Source organism: Cannabis sativa, chromosome 1 (genome assembly GCF_029168945.1).
Source record: "Cannabis sativa cultivar Pink pepper isolate KNU-18-1 chromosome 1, ASM2916894v1, whole genome shotgun sequence".
Lineage (NCBI taxonomy): Eukaryota > Viridiplantae > Streptophyta > Magnoliopsida > Rosales > Cannabaceae > Cannabis > Cannabis sativa.
Window position 1 is genome coordinate 7749290 of NC_083601.1, and position 24310 is coordinate 7773599.

Below are 24310 nucleotides of genomic sequence, written 5' to 3' on the forward strand. Positions count from 1 at the left end.
GATCTATATTAATAAGTAAATCTGATTATATTGAAATGAGTTTTATTTAGGGCATAAAACCCAACATAACATTAGAACTTTCTCAAGCAACTTATATAGATAAGGTGTTAGAAAGATTCTCAACGGAGAATTCCAAGAAATGGTAGTTATCGTCTAGACATGGAATTTCTTTATGCAAGGATCAATGTCTAAAGACTCCTCAGGAAATGGAGGACATGAGAAAATATCATTATGCATCATTAATTGGGAGCTTAAAGTATGCAATGTTGTGTACAAGGCCTTACATATGCTATGTTGTTCGAATTATTAGTCGCTACCAATCGAATCCAAGTTTGAAACACTGGATAGTTGTGAAACACATTCTTGAGTATCTTCGGAGAATGAGAGATCTCATGCCTGTACATTTTGGAGGAGAGTTAAATCCTACTGGATATACTAATTCAGATAACAATCAAATAAAGATAGTTAAAAGTTGACATCTAGGTCAGTATTCACTCTTGGTGGTGGAGCTGTAGTTTGGAGAAGCATTAAGCAAACCAATATTACAGATTCAACCATGGAAGTTAAATATATAGTAGCTTATGAAGTAGCTAAGGAAGCGATTTGGTTGAAGAAGTTCTACATTGATCTGAAAGTAGTTCCAAAAGTAGAAAAACCACTAGTGCTCTACCATGACAACAGTGGAGCGGTGACCAACTCCAAGGAACCAAGACGCAAGAGAGGCAATCACATTGAGAGGAAGTACCATCTACTAAGAGATATAGTAGAAAGAGATGATGTAACAGTCTTGAAGATTGCGTCGGAACATAACTTGACAAATCTATTCACAAAGACGCTACCAGCGAAATGTTTTATGGGTCACATAACTAATGTGGGACAAAAAGATATGCCAAATTTTCTTTTAGGGGTAAGTGGGAGATTGTTAGAGTTTATGTTCTGAAATCCTATAAAGACATTTCTGTTTATAAATAAGAGTTGAACATTTTCATATATACTTGAATGTTAAATTATTAATATTTAATATTAAATAATTTATACATAAATATCGAAAAATTTCTTATTCATATATGAAGTTGTGACTTGTATTGTACAAAGAATGAAGATCACTTAACCATGAATAAAACAGTCAGTAATATATTAAAGTTATAGAATCTTTAATAAACGATTGCTAGTGCAGTTCACTAGTGAATTAACGGTACTAAAGGATAAAAAAGTAATTAGAAGGGTAAAACAGTAATTTAACCAACACTACTTATGAACAGACACAAGCAGGGCTAATAACTAAGATTGATTATATCAATGGGCAATGCAATAAAATTCAGTAAATATAATTCTATAATTACTAAGAGTTCAATTCCATATTTATAGTTAAGTAATCATAGAATTAATAAACAAAATTATTTAATTGATGAGATTCAATAAATAATCTAGTTTATTGAAGCTTAAAATTATAGATCCATGGTGTCCAAATCACCACCTTAAAACACCATCAAGGGTAGGGATAAAGGTTATATATGGAAGTTTGAAAAAGATAAAAGTTATCTGGACAAAAGACACCACAATTTCTTGTTAAGACATAGGCGGAACCACCTGCATTGTTTTAGGACACAGTAACAGACGTCCCTATTGTAGGGATGTCCCCACTGGATTTGTTTTTGGGGTTAATTTATTAATTCAAAAGATAACTATTTATTTGAATTTGAATTTGAAAAGTAGTTATAGATATTTAATTGGTTGAGATATTTCTTTAAATTAGTTGAGAGATTCTCTCTAAGTGGTTGAGATATTCTCTCAAGTAGTTGAGAGATTTCTTCAATCGGTTATAATAAATAAATATCTATAACAGAATCAATTATAAATCTTTATTCAAATAATTAAATATGATTTAATAATTGATTTGAATTTAAATGTTTAATTAAATAAAATATTTATTGGTTTTGATTGAAATAATACTGTATAAACAAAAAACAAATACGTATCATTTTCGGGTAAGCCAAAAAATAATTAATCAGATTAATCTCTTTTCCACCATCACTTCAAAAAGAGTTCTTCTCGTGTGTAGAATTAAACTAAGAACTCCGTATACACTATATCTTACTAGCCCATACTAGTCTTTATGTGTGGTGGAAGATCTGGAAAACTACAGTGTGAGTTCTACATCATCATCCAAGGATACAACTAACAAAAAGAAACAAGGATGCCCTGATAGGCTTCAAGAGGTAAATTTACTTTTTCGTTTTTTTTTTAATTTACTATTATTCTACTACGTACCTAATTTAGTACCACAAAACCAATACTCTATTGATGTGATGCAGAATCAAGTCGCCACTTTTAGTGTGGGAAAAGGGCAATGTCAAAGAATAGTGGGTGTGCGTATCTCAAGATTTATACTCCCTCTCTCTCTCTAAAGGTCTCAACTTTGGGTAAAGGTCTTACCTTTATCTGATGTACGATATAGATACGCTACAATATCCTTCCAAATTAGGAAAACATATTGAATACACATCCTTGTCATTATGGGTGGAATGACATCCGAGATTAAGTGACACAAAAACATTTGGAATATGATCTGTCAACAAGGTCTTCAAGATCGAGGAAACTCTCGATCATTGGCATGTCTGGGTTCCTTTAGACCCAGAACATACTCCTTTCTATGGCGCGTTGTATGTAGGCAAGTTGAGGGCATCTTCATGTGATACCTTCCCGTGGTATGCCAAGACTTATACATCTAGTATAATCTTCAAGACCTCATTTCACGAGTTGTGCTGACTTATTCCAAGGACGACATGTCTTTCCTACATGTCTCTTGTGGTGGTAACACGTGACCCTCAAAAAATCGAGACAACATAACATATTAAAATATGTAATCTTTAATTAAGGATTACTAGTATAATTTATTAAGCACTACTTAGTGGTGCATATGTGATTTTGATTTAGGTCACTAACGTGGATAGACAATTTAGTAAAAGTATTGTGTATAATAGTGATTACACATAAGTGGACTAATGTAAACTAACATCTTTTATTAAGGTGTAGTTATCATAAAAGATTGAATTTATGTCACAAAGATGCTCATTAATAGATTAGTTTAAATTCTAAATTCTGATTATTCATGAAATCCTGTTTGTAGTTATTAAGTTTTTTCATTCACTTGTTTAGGTATTTTAATATAAGGATATCAATAACTTTTGGTTTGAGAACTTAATATAATGTGGCTCGAAGCATGTCATACAATAGTGAAATTTAAATTTTCCGTAACTGATCATATATTAGTTCACTTGAGAGTTAATTGTGGGAGTGAATTTAGTTATATATTTAGCTCAAGTCTACAATTGGATTATAAATTAATAATTCATTAGGAATTAATGATACATATAAAGAATCAAAGAGATAATTAAATAAGTAAAACATTATTTTTGACAATCTCTAATTATAAATTAATAAATTAGAAAAAAAAAATTATATTTATTATATCAATAGACTACTCTTAGTTAAAATTTAGTAATTATAATTCTATAATTTATAAAAATAAATTTTATATAATGAAGTTATATTAGAATTAATAAATAAAATTATTACATTGATAGTTTAATTAATAATCTAATTTATCTTAGAATTATAAGCCAAGTCAACTCTGTATTGACTAAAAAAAGATCAGTGGAAGAAATGATTAGTTTGTGAAAGATTTTATTCTTAAGGGTAAAATGATAATTATGAGATAATTATTATTATTTAATTAATTATGAATTAATAAATTTTAATTATTTATATTTATTTATTAAAACATTGTATTAGTTAAAAATACTATTATTTACTTTATTTAAATTATTAAAAAGAGACTTAAATAAATATCTTATTTAAATATATTATTTTAATCAAATAGAAAATAAAATAAGATTAATTTTTATTAACTTATATTTATTTAAATATAAATATTTTATTTCATTTGAACATAGATTGAGAAAATAATTTTAAACAATTAAATAAAAAAGATAAATTATATAAAAATTAACATATTTTATTATGTTAATAATTTAAAATATAAAAAAATTATGTAAACTAAAATAAAAATATTTAAAAATTTACCGATAAACTACAAAAACACATAATAATATATGTATAATAATTAAAAATAATATTATAAAATAAATAAAAAAATTAAACGAGCCCTTGTCGCAGCAAGAGTATTATCTCATTCCCGTCCCAGTTGACATTCGGGGATAGAAAATTGTTTCTATTCTCACTCTACTCCCTATTTAGGCATGGAATCCTTGCCCTATTAGGCGCAGTACCCCGGGGGCCTATTTCCACTACTTAAATTTCTATCTCTAATCATCTATGCTAACTGGTTGTATTAATCAAACTTGTGCAATAATTTTTTAGCCATGTTGAAGCAGACATGAGGACGCGGAGCTCACCATTGAGAAGATCATGTGCCATTTGCCTTCGGATACCAACTGTTTCCCTATCTACGGGAGAAGAGGAGTTACTGGCTTCCAGTGACTACATATGTATGAAGAAAGACAAATTGAAAGAAACTTTTAATATGAGTGCAACAAATTAGTTAAGTATACATATTATAACAAAAATGAACGCATAAAATAGCAATTTTCACTCTTTTTTAATGATAATTTATATCACTAGAGTTTAAAGACTTTTCTCTCTATTTGATTTCTCTTAATATTTTAATTAATTTTTTTGTTTTTTTCTTTTTCTACATGCTACTTTATACTTCGGTAATTTTTTATTGTTCTTAAGTCAGTTTTTTTATTTATTATTATTTTTCATTAACAAAGCAATTTTATGTGTGTGTGAAAACTCTTGAAACCTTTCTTATTGTAGTTTATAATAGTTATGAATGAGTATAACACATTCAATAACAATAATTTATGGTGAATAAAATTGAAGGCCAAAATTATTAACAAGATAAAAGTAGAATGCAACTTCACCTTAATAGATGATTCGTAGTCCTCAATTAAATGAGATATTTGTGCCAATAAAATCTGATGTGCTTTAATTTCTTTGTCAATATTTCTTAAAGGACGACGAGCAAGGCGACCATCCGTTTGTTTAGCTTCGATGGCCAAATCATTAAGTTCTAAATATTCAAAAGTAATGACCATATTATTTCCAAAACTATCATAATATGTAGGAAAGGAATATGGAAAGAGAGAATATATAATCTGAAAAATACCTTGAGGAGAGCAACAACATATGACACGAGCAAATGCTCGAAGTGATTGTGGAAGACCTCTCCCTTTCTTACTACTTGCCTTTACTTCCCTAAATAATTGGGAAGCCTATGATAAAATTCTTTCTAAAATAAATGCAAATACATGCTAGATAGAATGTACATGAAAATTTAAGAGCCTGATTCTTTTTCAAAGAAATTTTTCAACCCCTATTATATTTCTACCTATATGAACTAATGTCTTATTTTATGTTTTTTACAGTCTAATCTCATTAGTAGTAAGCCTAAGAAATGAAATAAAGCATGGTTAATCATAAATATCATCTAGCATCAGTCTTAGATGTGTTTTGAAACTCTTAGAAAAAATATCTCTAATTTAGAGTCATTACCATTTTGCAAATAATTTTAATCTAGCTTCATTTATATCTCAACTCACTATCACAAAGCTCAATTAATTTTGCATATATGAATAAGTAGATGACATCATCACTAACTTGATAGTGAATGAATCCATGGAAGGAGAAGAAGCATTAACATCCTTTTTTACCACAACATGGTGTCTTTGCATTATTTCCAGCTTCATTCTTCGAAGAGGATCATGATAAGGTATTTCAAACTGGATATGAATCTGAAAATATGAGATCAAAATATAGAGTAACAATCAGTTTCGGGCTAAGAATTTTATTCCAATTGGCATAATTATCAAAAATAAAGAATGCTCTAATTTAATTAAATAAACAAAAAGCACCTCATTAAAATCACCCATAAAAAGGATCAAGGACTAGTAGGACAAGATACTACTCTTTCAATAAGTAATCATGAACAGTGTCTATTAAATTGGACCGAATATCCATAAAACCCACCAGAATTAAGTAGTTGGTGGAATAAAATTCATTTCTCTTGTTCCAAAAAAAAAAAAAATTATCCCCATATTTCTCAGAACTCGGGCTAGCCAAAATTCCAAACACCCCATTTCTTCTACTTTTTCTCCAATGTTTTTTTTTCTTTTTTTGATGAATCAGGAAGTTTGTATTGCTCACAACAATTTTTTACAAACAATAGCACCCTAAAAACAGGGCCTAATATAATAAAATCTGTACAATTATTTCTATTTCTTGATCCTCTCTTTACCAAACACTTTTTGTGTTCTTTACAAGCTATGGAACCATTCAGTATCTTCGACAGAGACTTTCCTTGGCCATATTGCATTAATTCTATAGATCACATCTTGTTTTACTCCTGTTATGACCTTCTCTATATCCGGCTTTGTGCTTTCCCACACAGAAAGGTTTCGAGCTCTCCAAACTGTATAAACCAGACAACTTATGGCAGCAGCTAACACATTTTTCTTAAATTTGCTGAGTTTTGATCTTCCAATCCACCTGGTTAAAGCACTCAAAGAGCCTGCTGCTATGTTCCAAGACAGCCAGGTTTTTATTCCTTGCAAACATGCTGCAGTGAACCTGCAGGTAAAGAATAAGTGTTCTGCATTCTCACAGTGACTCTCACAGAGTTCACATTGTTCTCCTGTTGCCATTCCCATTGCTTTCAACCTGTCCTTTGTTCTAAGCCTTTTTTGGATTGCCAACCACATAATAAAGCAGTGTTTAGGAGTTTTTAACCTCCCCCATACCTGCTGAGCCCAGGAGACTTTGTTTTGGGTTGGACAAAACACCTTGTAGCCTTCCTCAATCTGATATTGTTGAGTAAATAGTTGCTGTCCAGCTGTTTCTTTAAAGTGTTCTTTCAAATTGACCAGATTTCTCCAATACCAACTACTATGATCTGAAGCTTTGTAACTCCACCAATCTCTATCCTTGATATAGACACTATGTATCCACCTCATCCATAAGCTATCTTGTTTTTGAGCAATTGCCCAAATATACTTTCCCATTGCAGCTCGGTTCCATTCTTGTATTTTCCTAAATCCAATGCCACCAGCATTTTTAGATTGACACACTGATTCCCATGCTACTAAACCAGGGCCTGTTGATTGAGCTTGGCCTTTCCATAGGAAAGCCCTACAAATTGATTCAAGTTGCCTCACCACTTTCTTGGGCAAAATCATTACTTGGCACCAATATGTATGAATAGCCATCATCACAGAGTTAATTAGAACCACGCTTGCTGCAAATGATAGGTTTCTTGAACTCCATGTTCTTATTCTTGCAGTCATTTTTTCAGCCAATGCAGTGCACTCATTCCCAGATTTCCTTTTAGCACATATTGGCATCCCCAAATATGTAAAAGGCATATCCTTTAGAGTAAAACCAGACGCTCTTTGTATTCTGTTCACCTCCTCCTGAGGCATATTGCTACAGTACATTGCCGATTTCTGGGGACTGGGTTGCAAGCCAGATGTCATAGTGAATAGCTTCAAACCCTGCAGCATGTAATGGATACTTTTGAACTCCCCTTTGCAGAATAACAAGACATCATCTGCAAAGGCTAGGTGATTTAGTTTCATAGCAGAGCATCTTTCATGGTACTTGAAGTCCTTCTTGTCCCCCACTTTCTTGAGGATTCTGGTCAGGTATTCCATTTCAATGACAAAGAGTAGTGGAGATATTGGATCTCCTTGTCTTAGACCCCGTCTTGATTCAAAGAATCCATGAGTAGATCCATTGAACATGATAGAAAATCTCGGTGTTCTGACACAATTCATTACAGTCTGAATGAACTGAGAGGGGAATTGTAATCCTGCTAGCATCTCCTCAATGAAGTCCCACTCAATGGTATCATATGCTTTCTGGAGATCAAGCTTGATCATGCAGTTAGCCTTGTTTGTCTTCCTTCCATAGTGCCTCACTAAATCTTGACAGATCATAATGTGTAAAATAACGTGTAAAAATATATTTAACTTAGTCTTAGTTTGTTATATTATATCTAGGGATAAGTTGTTAGTTTCCTATTTTTTAGATATTTTTATTCTGAGTTGTTACAGCTGTAAGTTATAAAAGCCGTTTGGCTATTCAATCAATGATAAGAAAAAATATTCACCAAAACTACATGGTATCAGAGTTGGTAATACCCTGACCCTGAACGCTCTTTTTTTTTTTTTTCTTCTATTTTGTCTTCTTCTTCTTCTAAATGGCTCCAAAGAAATGCTGCTGCCGCTTTTGGTTCACAGACCTCTACTGCCATCGATATTGTCCATTCAACTATGCAAATAACTGTGCATGGATTGAATGGACAGAACTACCTCGAATGGTCTTAGTCCGTGAAATTTGCGATTGATGGCCGTGGGAAATTGGGATTTCTGACTGGAGAAAAAAAAACAGCCAAAAACAGAGGAGGCAAGATACGAACAGTGGCGATCAGAAAACTCTCTTGTCATGGCGTGGTTGTTAAACTCCATGGATGCCTCAATTGCCAAGCCTCATATGTTTATGATGACAGCTAAGGAGGTATGGGATTCTGTTCGTGAAACTTATTCTGACCTAGAAAATTTTTCTCAGATTTTCGAGTTAAAAACTCGACTATGGCAATCCAAACAAGGGCAGCGGAGTGTTACCAACTACTATAATGAGATGGTGGCATGGTGGCAAGAACTGGACCAGTATAATGACGATGTTTGGGAGAGCCAAGCAGATTTCCTCCAGCACAAGAAACGTGAGGAAAATGGCAGAGTTTTCATGCTTCTTGCTGGAATTAATCAAAACATGGATGAAGTTAAGGGCAGAATTCTTGGCCGCCGACCCTTACCTTCAATTCGTGAAGTTTTCTCTGAAATTCGGGTGGAGGAAAGTCGTAAAAAGGTAATGTCCAGTAATGAACCAGCCCCTATTTTAAATAATGACACCTCTGCTTTGTTTGTCAAAGGAACCGAGTCCAACAGTGACAAGAAAAAGAAGTTGTGGTGTGATTTCTGCAAAAAATATTGGCATACTTGTGACACTTGCTGGAAAATACATGGTAAACCACCTGGTGAAAAGCCAATTCGACCTGAGAGAGCTTTACAATCTATTACTGATTCCTCTCCAGAGTCACTCAATCCTGGACAGTCTCCTTTCACAAAGGAACAAATGGAGCAACTGTTGAAACTCTTACATTCCAACTCTGAAAAGCCGTCATGTTATTTGGTGCAACATGGTAATTCTAATTTTTTGTCCACCTTTGTTTGTACTCAGCCTAAGACTACTTGGATTATTGATTCAGGAGCCTCCAATCATATGACTAGTTGTTCTAGTTCTTTTTATTCTTATAAGCCTTGTGCAGGAAATAATAAAATTCGTATAGCAGATGGGTCTCTTTCTGCTATTGCTGGTATAGGAGATGTAAAGCTCTCCAATAATCTAACATTATTTAACGTCCTTCATGTTCCTAAATTATCATGCAATCTCATCTCTGTTAGTAAACTAACAGCCACACTAAATTGTACTGCAATTTTTTTTTCTTCTTATTGTCTGTTTCAGAATCCAGCCTTGGGGACGATGATTGGCAGTCCTAGGGAGTGTGGTGGTCTTTACGTTCTAGATGAGGGGGCGTTCATGAATAAAGGGGCTCAACAAAGTTCTTGCCTGCAAGTTGCATCTGACTTTAAAAATGATGAGATTTATTTATGGCATTTTAGACTTGGACATGCAAACTTTCATTATTTAAAGTATTTATTTCCGATTTTATTTCACAATAAAAATCCCTCTTCTTTTCAGTGTGAAATATGTGTTTTGTCTGAACACCATCGGAGTACATATTCTCCACATGTTTATACACCTTCACAACCATTTGCTTTGGTGCACAGTGACTTATGGGGACCATCTAGGGTCTCCACATGCAAGGGTAAACGCTGGTTTATTACCTCTATTGATGATCATACTAGGGTAACATGGGTTTATTTGCTAAAAGAAAAATCAGAAGTAGGAAGTGTTTTCAAAAATTTTTATAACATGATTCAAAATCAATTTCAAACGAGTATCAAAATTTTAAGGAGTGATAATGGGCGTGAATATTTTGCACAAGTCTTAGGTACTTTCTTTGCAGAGAAAGGAATTGTTCAACAAAGTTCTTGTAATGACACACCTCAACAAAATGGTATTGCCGAAAGAAAAAATAGACATCTTCTTGAGATAAGTCGTGCTTTACTTTTTTCAAATAATGTTCCTAAATATCTTTGGGGTGATGCTGTTTTACATGCTACATATTTAATGAATAGACTCCCTTCAAAAATACTAAGCTTCAAAACGCCCATATCTGTTCTTAAAAACTACTTTCTTAAATCTCGTTTGTTTTCTGACATGTCTATAAAATTTTTTGGCTGTACTGTTTTTATAAAAATCCACTTAAAAATGCTAGTAAACTCGACCCTAGAACAAAAAAGTGTGTTTTTATTGGTGTTGCTTCAAACCAAAAAGGGTACAAATGTTTTGATCCTACGCTTCAAAAAACTTTTGTAACCATGGATGTAAATTTTTTTGAAAACATCCCATTTTTTAATCCTCATCTTGAGGGGGAGAATCAAGTTAAAGATTTGGATTTTGGAATAACAAATAATAGATATAATCCTCATTACAACCTCAAAAATATTGCCAAAAATGTTTTTAATGATCATACATTAGATCTGAATTTTTTAGGCTATGATTTAGGACATAATGAAAGGCAGATTGAAGAGATTGGTAGCAGTAGGGAAAGTCTGGAAGTAAATAATTCCAAAAATACTGAACAAAATGGTGGTGAAAATGCTGAAAAAAATATTTGTGAGGTAGAAAATGGTTTACAAAATAAATCTCAGCAACAAACAGTATGCAATGAGCAGAATGGGACCAAGTTTGGCCGTGTTTATACACGAAGGCTTCCTCATCAAAGAACTGAAGTCACCACTGTCCAGCCATGCCAAGAGTCTGAACCAAGATCAGAAAATGAATCAGGTAATTCTTCTATTTCTTCTAATCGTAGTCCCGAATCTGATCTTCCCATAGCTATTAGGAAAGGAAAACGATCATGTGTCAAATATCCCATGTCTCTTGTTGTCTCTAACTCAAAACTTTCATCTTCTTTTATCACTTTCACCACCAATGTGTCAAATGTTCAGATTCCAAATAGTATACAGGAAGCCCTAAATGTTCCAGAGTGGAAGAAGGCTGTTCTTGAGGAAATGAGTGCTTTGGAGAAAAATCAGACATGGAGAGTTGAAGATCTACCCAAAAGGTGCTCCAATAGTTGGCTGTAAGTGGGTTTTTACGCCCAAATTCAATGGAGATGGCACTCTAGAGAGGCACAAAGCTCGGTTGGTTGCCAAAGGGTTTACACAAACCTATGGTATTGATTACACTGAGACCTTTGCTCCAGTAGCCAAACTTAATACTGTTCGAATCTTGTTGTCTATTGCAGCTAATTTAGTTTGCCCTTTGAGACAGTTTGATGTGAAGAATGCTTTCTTAAATGGAAGATTGGAGGAAGAAGTGTACATGCTCCCACCACCTGGCTTTGAACATAAGTTTGAAAACAAAGTGTGCAGGTTGGAAAAGGCTCTTTATGGCTTGAAACAGTCACCGCGAGCTTGGGTTGAAAGGTTCACTCAAGTGGTGAAGAAACAAGGCTATATACAAGCACAAGCTGACCATACCTTATTCACCCGACATTCAACTAATGGAAAGATTGCAACTTTAATTGTTTATGTTGATGATATACTTCTTACAGGAGATGATCTAGAAGAATTAGAGGCAATGAAAAATAAGCTTTCCAAGGAATTTGAAATCAAAGATCTAGGTGAGATGAAGTATTTCTTAGCTATGGAGGTTGCGCGGTCAAAAAAAGGGATTTTCATTTCCCAAAGAAAATACATTCTTGATCTTCTAAAGGATACAGGAATGAGTGAGTGTTGTCCTATGGATACTCCTATTGATCCGAACAAGAAACTTGGTGACATTCAACAAGGAACACTAGTGGATGTGCAACAATACCAACGATTAGTTGGGAGACTTATCTATGTGTCTCACACTCGTCCTGATATTGCGTTTGCAGTAAGTATGGTGAGCCAATTTATGCATCGTCCTTATAAAGAACATCTTGAAGCTGCTTATCGAATTCTGAGGTATCTAAAGAGTAGTCCAGGTAAAGGTCTTCTTTTCAAAAAGGGAGACAACAGAAGTGTTGAAGCATTTACTGATGCAGATTGGGCAGGCTCGATCACTGATAGAAAATCTACCTCTGGGTATTGTACTTATGTATGGGGAAATTTGGTGACTTGGAGAAGCAAAAAACAAAATGTAGTTGCAAGGAGTAGTGCTGAAGCTGAGTATAGGGCTATGGCCAATGGGGTGTATGAGATCTTGTGGATAAGACGAGTTCTACATGAGCTGAAGCTGAAAGTTAATTATCCTATGAAGTTGTTTTGTGATAACAAGGCTGCTATAAGTATTGCACATAACCCGGTGCAACACGATAGAACCAAGCATATAGAGGTTGATCGACATTTCATAAAAGAAAACTTGGAAATGGGAGTCATTTGTATCCCTTTTGTGAAATCTGAGGATCAAACCGCAGATATTTTGACTAAAGGTTTATTTAAACCAGTATTTGAGTGTCTTGTACACAAGTTGGGTATGATTGATATCTATACGCCAACTTGAGGGGGAGTGTAAAATAACGTGTAAAAATATATTTAACTTAGTCTTAGTTTGTTACATTATATCTAGGGATAAGTTGTTAGTTAGTTTCCTATTTTTTAGATATTTTTATTCTGAGTTGTTACAGTTGTAAGTTATAAAAGCCGTTTGGCTATTCAATCAATGATAAGAAAAAATATTCACCAAAACTACATAATGTTATGTCTAATGAATCTTTCCTGAATGAAGCCCCCTTGTGATTGTGAAACCAATTCAGGAAGGATGCATTTGATTCTAGAACACAATAGCTTAGTTGCAATCTTATAAATGACATTGCAACAGGCAATTGGCCTAAAATCCTTGACGGTGTTTGGACATTTCATCTTTGGTACCATTGTGAGAACTGTCGTATTAATCTCCTTGAGAATCCTGCCTGAGCTGAGGAATGAGGTAACTGCTTTGTATACATCCTCTCCCACCAAATCCCACTTTTTCTCCAATGTTGCCAAGCTCAGTTTTACCGACGTCATGCACTAGAACCAACAACCATTCGAGCTTTTTTTATTTGTAAGTCACCTGCTATATGCATTTATCTTCAGAATTGTTGCTTTATTTGGTGGCTTGTTTGCATAAATGTGATATTTACACTCTAGCTGTGATTTGGGTATTTTCCCCAGCCATCTCTAGTTTTCATCTCAGGTCGGGGCTTCCATGTTTAGGATTTATAGGACTCGCCATTTTCTTTCCTTTTGTCCCCTGTACCATTGTTCTTGGACATGGTGCAATTTGCACCCGATGCTTAGCACAGGAAATTTCCAATTTCTAAATATGCTAGCATCCGGAGGGGGCCTCTTCTCAGCGGTTAAGGGACTTTCGTTCCATTATTTGTTAGGGTTTGATATGAGGGCTAACTGCTAAGTGTATTCTTGCTTTTCAGATGAGCAACATATCTTGAGGGACTTACATAAATACGGTTTCCACACGTTTGACAGAGAAATTCCGGAACTCCACTCCGAAACTAAGAAGCCAAACCCTAAAGCTCCAACCACTTCTTCCTCTCAAGCAGTGGTCCCATGGTATCCCGCAGTGCCTTTGTCGATGGTGATACGAGGTTCAATCCTGGTCCCCAACTATGTCCACTTACACTCATCTATCAGATGCGTTCATCACTTAGGAACGATTGTTGATGAGAATAGGATCATGCCTCGGGAACCTGGGGTTTTTCATCGTCTGGCTCAAGAAATTGAGACCCCCAATCATAATTATGAAGGATGGGGCGTGAAGCCAAAAGCACCTCATTTACGGCGCGATTGATTTTCTACACATTGAACCATATAAGAGAGAGAGAGAGAGAGAGAGAGAGAGAGAGAGAGAGAGAGAGAGAGAGAGAGAGAGAGAGAGAGAGAGAGAGAGAGAGAGAGAGAGAGAGAGAGATATTTTGGTCCAAAATTTTTTTGAAGCATATTGTTTCAGTTTCTAAATTTAAACGAAAAGCATGTTCTTTTTTCCTTTCAATTCTATGCTCCATTAAACACATTTCATCAAATTTCCCTATTAAATTGAAAAGGCAAATTGGGAATAAGCAAGAAAAATGTAAATTTTTACTTTAAGAACCGAAAAAAGTTAGTAATTACCACTTGAGCTAATCTCAAGAAGACAAGGAGGCTTTAGGTGAGGTGGAGATTATGGGTTCAAAACCCAGCGAATGTAATTAATAACATATTAATGAAAAATATAATCAAAAGGTAAAATGACCTTTGGTAACTATAACAATACTGCTAATTATATATGACAACTACAAAATAATCTTAAAGAGAAAAAAATTAACATTTAAAATTAAAATTCAAGAGTTTTAAAATTGAAAATAACACTAACCTCGTCATGAATGTTGTATGGGACAGCAAACCCGAAATCTAACAACAGGGTAGCATTTGAAAATTTTCCATATCTTATGAGAACCTACAAAATTTAATAGAAAGTACTAACTGTTTCATTTGATATTTATAGAAAGGGATGGGAAGAGTCTCACATAGTATCTCTACACGTGTAATATTGTACATATATATACCAATTTTTTTCTTCCCCTGAAATCATATTATCACAAGATTAATAAGTGAGATAAATGCATGATTTAACAAATCATGTAAGATACAAGCTAATTTTTAGTATGATGCTTACAAAACAGATGAAAATGGGTCTAGTATGCTATCTCTACATGTGCAACGAGCTAGCCTCAAATGACACTTTTGATAACACACTATGCTAAATGCAAAACAAAATCCTTGAAAACTTATCCAAGCCTAGCATTCTACTACATTATGTGATCTATTGTATTTTTTCTATAATATAAAAGATCTAAACGAATAATATTTGAATTAATGGAAACTTCAATGAAATATAAGGACTTGATATAATAATAATAATAATAATAGAAAAAAAAAATAATAATAATAATAGAAAAAAAAAAAATATCACCTACTAACCTGTTCACCGGGACAATAATCACGAGCAGCAATAACCTACACATAAAAAAACAAATAAAAAAAATGAAAAATTCTTGCAATTGTTAATAAATACTATAAGATTAGTAACAAGGTTGATTTTTGGAGAGAGCTTTATAATACTATTCTTAATTTTTATACACTATGCCGCATAAAGGTACTAAATGAAAAGTAAAAAGTACAAACCTCTGATAGTTGTTTTTCATCATCATTCAAAAGAAATTCTTTCACATTCCCATTATGATTTAAAAAATCTGCAAATGGAATCTATAAATAATTTATTAATTCAAAGAATACAAACTAAATAGATAACACGAAACCAAATACGAAACATTATGTGGATATTAAAATCAATGAGTTCTTATAATGTTGATACCAGTGATACACCTCTTATGCTTCCCCATGCTCGAGAACTAACTGTAAAATCCATGGTTAACTTCTTCACAATATTAAAATCATCTCATAAATGTATTATGATATATAAATATAATATACATATATATGTAAATGTCATGAGTATAATTGCTTACCTATAGCATATGCATGCATAAAATCCTTAAAAGTGATCCTTTCAAATATATCAGAAAAGGGTTCAATAACCTGAAATTTTGTTACAGATTTTATCACTATTATTACTTCTAATTATCATACTAATAAAAAAAATGTTTAGATATGAGCAAACCACACAACTATCAAAACATAAATTCAAAAGCTCCTCGCCAAACATATATTATAATCACTTACATATTGTTGTATATGATTCAACTAATAACTTAAGTGGTGATATCGATTCTACTAAAGATTATTATCATTAGACAAAGATCACATGTCGATAAGTGACCTCCAAAATTTATTAAAAAGTCCTCACTTATCACGGAGAAAAATGATGGTAACAAAACAATCAAGATATAATAAAAATAAAGCAAAGAAATAAACTTACAAAAAACCTTCCATTTAACATTCTAATACAGGAAACTTTCCCATTCTCTACTAAGGTCTAGTAAAGAAAATACTTCAAAGCATTTTGGTTTTGTACAGCCAGCTTGCAAACCAAAATTTAATCTTACCTCAGACCCTTTCTGCTAGTTCTTCCTATATAAGTAAATTTATTGCAATGATTCTACTTCATTATACCTTATTGTATATTTTATGTTCCTAAAATTGGTTAAATAAAATAACAATTTCAACAAAAGAAAAGAAATTAAGATTTCGTTCTTGCTATGTGGACAAGAACCTATCGAAGAACCACACAACTGTGAACAGCAGCGGTTTTGGCTGTATTCTGGGGCGTTTGGCTTGAAAGAAATGGGAGAATTTTTGAAGGAACTGAGAATGGGGCTGAATATGTTTTGAGTGGCTACATGGTTTTTTAAGTCGAAAGGGTTTGAGGAATTTTCTTTTCAAGATTTGACCAGAGAATGGAATCTTATACTACATTAAAAATCATAGACAGCTGTAATTCTTGCTAATGAGTACATTTATTTATTTGATTTTTTTTTCCGAGTTTTAGTTAAGTTTACTAGTAGCTAAAATTTAGTTTGTAATACGGTTTTTCTCCGCCACAAGTCTCCCAAATAAAATTTGGGTTAGTCTAAGACAAGTAACCTCTTTCTCTTTTTCAAAAAATAAGAGCCTAACCACCACATTCACTTCCCCCTAAAGAAAATCATTCAAAACAAAACCTAAAACAAGCATCCATAACAAAATAATCTATTCAACCAGCCAAATGGTGATGGAGATAAACAAAGATTATTTACTACGGTATATCATGTACTATTTATCATGACCAATGTTCAAACTAAAGAAACACAATCTAATATATTCGTTAACTAAGGGCTTGTTTGGTAGGCCGTATAAGGGTCGTATTGTATTAGATAACAAATAACACTATAAAACATTGTATCGTATTAATTATTACGACAAAAAATTTTAGTACAATATGAATCATATTATTTAATACATAACAAATGATCTGTAATTCCGTATTAGTTTGTATTATTCTATTTACAAGGGAATCAAAGTCAACCTCAGCCTCGGCCCCGGATCTCGGATCTCGGAGCCGAACCCCTAACTAGGACCCAGATTTGGCACCTGAACCCCAACACGAATTCAGACTAGGACTCAAACTCTCGAAACTAACCCGGGACCTAGACCCGAACCCGGACCCCAACTCAGACCCGAATTTGGACCTGGACTTCTGACTACGACCCGAACTTGGACCCTAGTCTGAGGTCGAGGTTTGGGGATGCGGTCCGGGTCCGAGTCCAGGCCAAGGTCGAATTTATTGAAAAGATATTATAATTTTACACAACCTATTAATACAAGTTAATACCAAATATAGTATTGTATTAGATAATACTAATACAATAAAATATAATCCAACACAACACAATACAATACAACACAACATAATACAACATGGTGTACCAAACGAGCCTTAAAAACATAAAATTGTAGAAGGCTTTAAATTGATTGTCCAATAAACTCAATTAGAATGCTATGAAGTTAAAAGCAGTTACAACTGAAAGCGAATTGTAAAAAAGACGATAAGAAACACATACATAGACAATCTAAGTGAAAAATGGACAAAAACATAGGCAAAATCATTAACAAGTTAGAGAAATGAATTTCTTACATTTTTAATTGTCAAAAATTCATTTTTGACTAGAGATTTTTGACGAATTGTTTCATGATACAAAGAACTTTGGCGAATCATTTCCAACTCATCATTACTCCAAAACATCTGAAAAAGAAAGAAAAAGAAAAGGAATACAAACAATTACTGTATGCAAGAATCATAGCCCTTTAGGCTATCCCAAAATGCTATATTCCATGAAGAGCTTTGTTGTGGACTTGCTATGAAGTTCTCAGTTCTTTCTTCAAGCATTCTGCTTCTTCACTAGAACCTCAACACTAAAATTTTAGAGTCATTATATATAATGATTTCTTATAAGATGAACAAAATAAAAAACAATATGACTTGATACTTGTTCAAATAAATATTTACTTAATACCAAAATAACTTTTCATTAAAGTAATCTAATAGAAAAGAAAAACTCACGGTGCTATGCATTTCCATAAGGCAAGGAAAACAGTTGATGTAAGGGACCCAGTCAGAATGCTGTAATGAAATTATCAAATACATTCATTAAGCAATGTGTGATTGTTTTATGTGACAAAATTCATGTCAAGAAAACTATTGTCACCTTTCCTAGTTTCATCTCAAGTAAAACTACAATAGCAAGCTTTGAAACATGACCAATTTCATCAGTTAACAAACTTTTGATTTCATGTGGGAGATTATCTGGTGCTAGTTGCTGCAAAATGCTAAAACCAAGTCAATACTTTTAAATGTAAGGTTCAACAAAATGTTTGGAAAATGGAACATTACCACACTGTAAGGAACTCTCAAAATACAATCTCCATTTCGTATAACTTTTGATGCATACAGTGCCCTACATTTACCATTTCAATCTTACCTTAGTCAATTAAAAACAACAACAATAATAATAGACAATTTTGTATGCTTGCATACATAATAGAATCATTAATAATAGAGAAGAGAATGGTAAAAGTACAATTGTAGATTAACAGAAAGGAATCAAAAGTTGAGTTAATTGAGCCAGCTCTTCCCAATAAGAGTAAACATTCATGAAATCCTTATCTCAGACTCAAACGTCTAAAATTGCTTATCCCAATCAATCAAAACAATTTTAAGCAATAACTTTATGTCTACATATAATCACAAACCTGCCATATGATGATTTTCCAATCGAGAGCACAGATGACACATGGGTCCCAGCTTTCCTCTCCAACCACAACAGAAAATCATCACTTTCTTTGTCCAAGCTATACGAAAGCTGATCAAAAATCGAGCACCAACAATCAAAACTCGACTAAAATAGTCGTAAATGACTAAGAAGAATAAAACTTTAAAGTGAATGATGAATTTTATTTTTCTTGAGGGTTCTCAGGGACAAAACAAGGAAAGCAACCTTGTTAAACCTATAAAGCTTGGCATCGTATACTAATGAAGGAAGCCTGGAGTTCAAACAGTGAGAGATGATGGGAAGCGGGCACTGAAACCGCCAAGCATTGGTGACTCGAGCTGCCAGGAACATTGACACGTCTGGTGTAACAACTGTAAATTCAAATTTATAAACACATTAACATAAACTATCAAGAATGAAATGAAAAACAAAAAGATATTGCTAGATTTTCATAATTTATTATAAACAAAGTAAAAATTCATAATTCATTGATGCCGAACTTAATAATAAACAAAATGAAAGTAAATGTTGAATTTTAGCTGTATCAAACTTTCCACGTACAGCTTATCTCATTTACCCAAACAATATTTATAGTGTCTAACAAAATATCATAAGTTTAATTGATGCTTAATATAGATAGCTCTTGTGTAACAAATCATGAAGTAATGATGAAGTATTTGGATATATGTATACTTATGAAAGAAATATATCAGCAGGCTTAAGTTATTTCACTGATAATATACATACATACACATATGCTTAATTGTAAGAATCACTACAAGTGTTTATATAAATATATATATAATAATAATTGAAGGCGTATGTCAGAAAATGATGTCCACACTTCCTATTAAACATACTCAAAGGGAAACTATAGAATATCACAATGACTTTCATCAAACAGGTGGTGTGCAAGACAATTATAAATATGTTTACTTCAGTTCAACCAACGCCATGATTAGCTCAAACCACATTTAATTAAGAAACGATTGAAGCTCCATATTCATTAATATCATCAAATGCAGAACACTTATATATATAATTCCAACAAAGATCCGTCAAAATAACTAACACTAGCTATTACACATGTCACTAAGGTTATGATAATTAAGAGTAGCTTTTAGAGACTCAAAAAGAAATAAATTAACTTTCCAAGGAATTTAACATGCTCATTAAGATAAGAAATTACTCTAACTTACCTGTAAATGGTTGATTTCGTAGCCATGTCTTAAGCATACTGGTGTTTGGGATCAATATCTGCATGCTATCAATTTCATGGGCTCAATAAGGCAAAAGTATATAATATCACCATAAACACGAAACGGTTGTTTGCTCGACCAATTTTGAATTTGACGATAAACCTGACGAAGAAGCACGATGAACTGGCGAGCTCTGAGAGAGATTGCCTGGAGTCATTTTTCTATGTAGTGAAATACTGAATTTCGAACGGGCTCTTCATATTTTCTAAAAAAAAAAAAAATCATTTTTACATTTCAAAATATATATATATATCTATATTTACATTTTTACATAATTTTACGTAAAAACAACTTCAAAAACTCAAACCGTAAATTTAAAAAAAAAAACAAATTAAAAAAAATAGTACTTACATTCTCTTTCAATACAGTTTAAATTTTTCACTTTTCTTTTTCTTCAAATTTACGGTTTGAGTTTCTAAAGTGGTTTTTATGTAGGTTGTTATACGATTTTTTATTGCGATTTAGGTTGTAGCACTAGTTGCAATAGAAGTTTCTATGTAGAATTTCGTAAAAATACAAAAAAAAAAAGCTATATTTTAAAGTGTAAAAATGAAAAAACCTATAAATAATAATGTATTTGGTACATAACTGGGCTAATCTTTTTTTTTAAAATACTAATTAATTTATTAAAAAAAATACGTCAACAAATAATATATATTTTTTTGAATTATTAATTATTTTAAATTATTGTTTTAATAATTTAAAAACAAGTTAAGCAAAAAAATAATTTGACAACAAAATATTTTTAAATAATATATAATATTTGACACACATATATAAACAAAATAGTAAGAATATAACATTTATATTAAGTCAAATATAGTTAAAAGTACACATAATTACTTAATTAGCTCGGTTAGCCAAAAACTAACTATTCTTGTTCATAAAAACTACTGTGCATTCATAATTACATCCACAAAATATATGATAGCTTTAACATGAGATCTATCTAAATATTGAAGCCATATATATTAATCTAATTGCTACTCACCACCTAAAGAGTCCGGATAAACTCCATTTAGTAGTTATATAAGCTTACATATTTTAAAATATTGACACCGCATATAAGATATAAGTTATATTTTAATGTCTTTATAGTCTCATCCATAGTTAATAAGGGTCGTGACAAACTCTATCTTGATAGCCTCATCCATGTTTTCAAAGCCCTCACCTTCCATGGTTGTTCAACAAATATCTTTAGAGCCTTGATTTGATCAGCAACAAGGAGGTTCATCTTTGTGATCTCTTCCCAAACAGAGTCATACATCTTGTTATTATCTTTATTTTTTAGCGTTTCAATGAGCAACTTCGTTTCCTCATGTGATTTCTCCATCATCTTATCCAAAGACTTTGCTAGTTTTTCTAACCCAACACAAATCTCTGAACCTGGTCTAGCTCTCTTCTTTCTTCCAGACTGGGATTGATTACCACTTGATTGGTTGACAGACATTGGAGAATATGATGATTCTTCTTGCATTTCATTGCCATCATAATCATCTTCAAGATGGTCTGCTTTAACCATATCAACTGGAGTTTCAGCGACTTTTCCAGTTGCACGATCCGCTCCAAAGATGTTAGCCAATCTATTGTAGATAGGAAATTGTTTACCCCTCCATCCATCAACTTCTTTGTGGTTCTGAAATAATAAGTGATGAATTAGAATGTAGTTTAGCAGTGTTCATCAATTTGAAACCAACTAAACAAATTTAATATAGGTACCTACACGTATGCATTCCATACTTCATCACTATCAACCTGAATGCACTTCAATATTTTGTTCCAACCAAACCCACTCACATTTAGCATGTCAAATACTATACTAATATTATTTCTTCCATATTTTTATCTTTGACTCAATGTGGGGCTTGCTTTCAATCCATAATTGGAACACTTAAAATGTAATTCTTTTTCAATTAATGGGTATGTTCCAGCTTTGAAGCTATTGTCACAACGATAGCCACGCAACACAAATGACTCTAGCACTACCAATAATGCTTCCTCCTCCAAAATTGTCCAAGTACGACGACCCCCTCTCTTTGGGTTGGAAGTATTTTGCATGTTGTCTCCACTTTCCATTCCTATATAATACAAAATATTGAAAACTAATGATATACAACATCTACTAATTGAAGAAACCTGTTATAAAATTATATATAACAACTAACAAATATAAATGTATTTTTATTGCATAATTCAAACAAAAGTCTAAAACAAGCGGTCATATAAATTCAACTACACTAATCAACAACATTGACAAGAACATTTAATACAACAAAATACTAATATCTACGTCCTCTACTTGCTCTCCATTCATTAAACATGTTTGTTGTCAAAGCACCTCTCCAAGTAGTCCATGCATCAGATGATTCAATAGTGGGAATAATGTTTACATCATCAAGAGTTTGGTTGTAATGCCCGCATTTTAGATTATGGATTAGTAAATTAGTGTTAATTATTGATATTTTTATAATTATTCATGAATTTATTTAATTGTGGGTTCCATTATTAGAAGCTGGCACTATAGTTATAATTTTTCAATTTCGAAGATTTTATTAAACCCTAAAGGTATTATTTGTATTATATATGAAATATGTAATTTCTATGATTTTTGCTCGACAACGACGGAAAATGCGATGGATGGCCATTTGAGTTACATGAGTAAGTCTAGAACCTTTTTGTTAGTGGGATTAATAATAGAAATAAATAGAATACCAGGTTTAAGCGGGGTTATGGTTTTTGACCATTTTACTCCTAGGCTTGAATTAACTTAAGTTTAAGCACTAAGGGCATGTGGTCATTTGGCAAAAGGGGGATAGGTGGCTGGTGGGTTGAGTGACACCTGGCCAATTCTATTTCAGCCTAAGATTGATATTGGGTTAATTAGAAGGAAATGAATTAATAAAAGAAAATCAACAAATTCTCTCTCTTCAAACCAAACTTGAACCAAGGAGGGTTGCTGCTGAATTATTCATTTCAGCAGGATTCCACGATCTCTTTCAAGGTGTAAAATTGTGTATTAGCTTGAGGTAACCCTAATCATCTTCATTTTAAGATTTCTTGTATTGTAAGCTTGATCTTAGTGTGATTTTTTTTATGAATTGGTGGCTGTTAGGGTTAGGTTGGTTTGTGTATCAGATTCTAAGTTTGATTTGAGTTTGGTTTGAGTTCTTGCAGCTGGTTTAGGGTTGTGGTGTGGTGAATGCACAAGTTTGAGTTTAAAAACTCAAGCTTGATTCATCCATGGCACTTTTTGGATTTTGTATGTTTTTCTGGATTCTATTGCTTGGTTTATATTATTTGAGGTCAATAAAGGTGTTCTGGAAGTTTTAATGAGGTTTGGGCACGTTTTGATCAGGTTTTGGATTGCTTGGGAAAACCTGGTGCAAACCAGTTAACCGGTTCTGCGACAAGTTTCCCGAGCAATCCATTTCGTCGATTCATGTTAGTTTCAGAGCCTTGGTTGGGTAATTCCTTGTTGTGTAGGGTATTGTAGTTTCAGTTGTCAATAGCAGAACCTTAAGTTGGAGGTTTGGAGTTCCCAGATTAGGGTTTTAAACGTGTCGTTTACCCATTCATGTTATGTGAATAGGGCATCCATCCAGCACGAGGTTTTTCGCTCAGGTCAGCCAACTCACTTGAATTCGAAAACGAGGTAAGAATAGCGTAGAACATATGATATATATATATATATGAATGTATGAATGTGTGATATATATATGCATGCTTGTTATAATTCGTACACTACCAGCACTAGTACGATAGTGGTACTGAGTGCATTGGTATAGTGTGCAATGTTTAAAGAGTACATTACGGTGTTACCAGCACAAGTACGGAGAGGTACGAGATGTGTGTGGTACAACACTTAGTGGTACTCATGATACAAAACAAACCCTACCAACACTCGTACAATGTCGGTACGTAGTGTATGTGGTGCTGTACCCTAGTAAAGAATATTCTTACTCATTTGTTAAGCCTTGTAGATAGGTGTATGGGCGCCTAGATACAAGTCGATATTATATGATTTGTTATATGTTTTTCTTACTGA

At 33.0% G+C, this 24310-nt stretch overlaps 1 protein-coding gene across 3 annotated transcripts; it reads right to left on the bottom strand.

The window, feature by feature from the left end:
- Nucleotides 1-4071: 4071 nt before the first annotated feature.
- Nucleotides 4072-20487, bottom strand: LOC115708140 (fructose-bisphosphate aldolase-lysine N-methyltransferase, chloroplastic). Of its 3 annotated transcripts, XM_030636341.2 has the most exons (17): nt 20368-20487; nt 20206-20270; nt 19232-19377; nt 18987-19096; nt 18628-18691; nt 18443-18553; nt 18298-18357; nt 17872-17979; nt 15767-15836; nt 15613-15653; nt 15423-15503; nt 15219-15254; nt 14611-14694; nt 5686-5819; nt 5195-5283; nt 4950-5098; nt 4072-4503 (listed from the first exon to the last, which is right to left on the bottom strand). In XM_030636341.2, exons 2-17 carry the CDS (start codon nt 20267-20269, stop codon nt 4342-4344), a joined length of 1509 nt encoding a protein of 502 aa, XP_030492201.2. In that variant the 5' UTR covers nt 20270; nt 20368-20487; the 3' UTR covers nt 4072-4341. The 3 variants fall into 3 exon arrangements, 2 of the variants coding, with proteins under 2 accessions (XP_030492201.2, XP_060959354.1); XM_061103371.1 differs by lacking the exon at nt 18628-18691 and having other exon boundaries at nt 18443-18563; nt 20206-20480; XR_009684210.1 differs by lacking the exon at nt 4072-4503 and having other exon boundaries at nt 4960-5098; nt 5739-5819; nt 20206-20480.
- Nucleotides 20488-24310: the final 3823 nt, after the last annotated feature.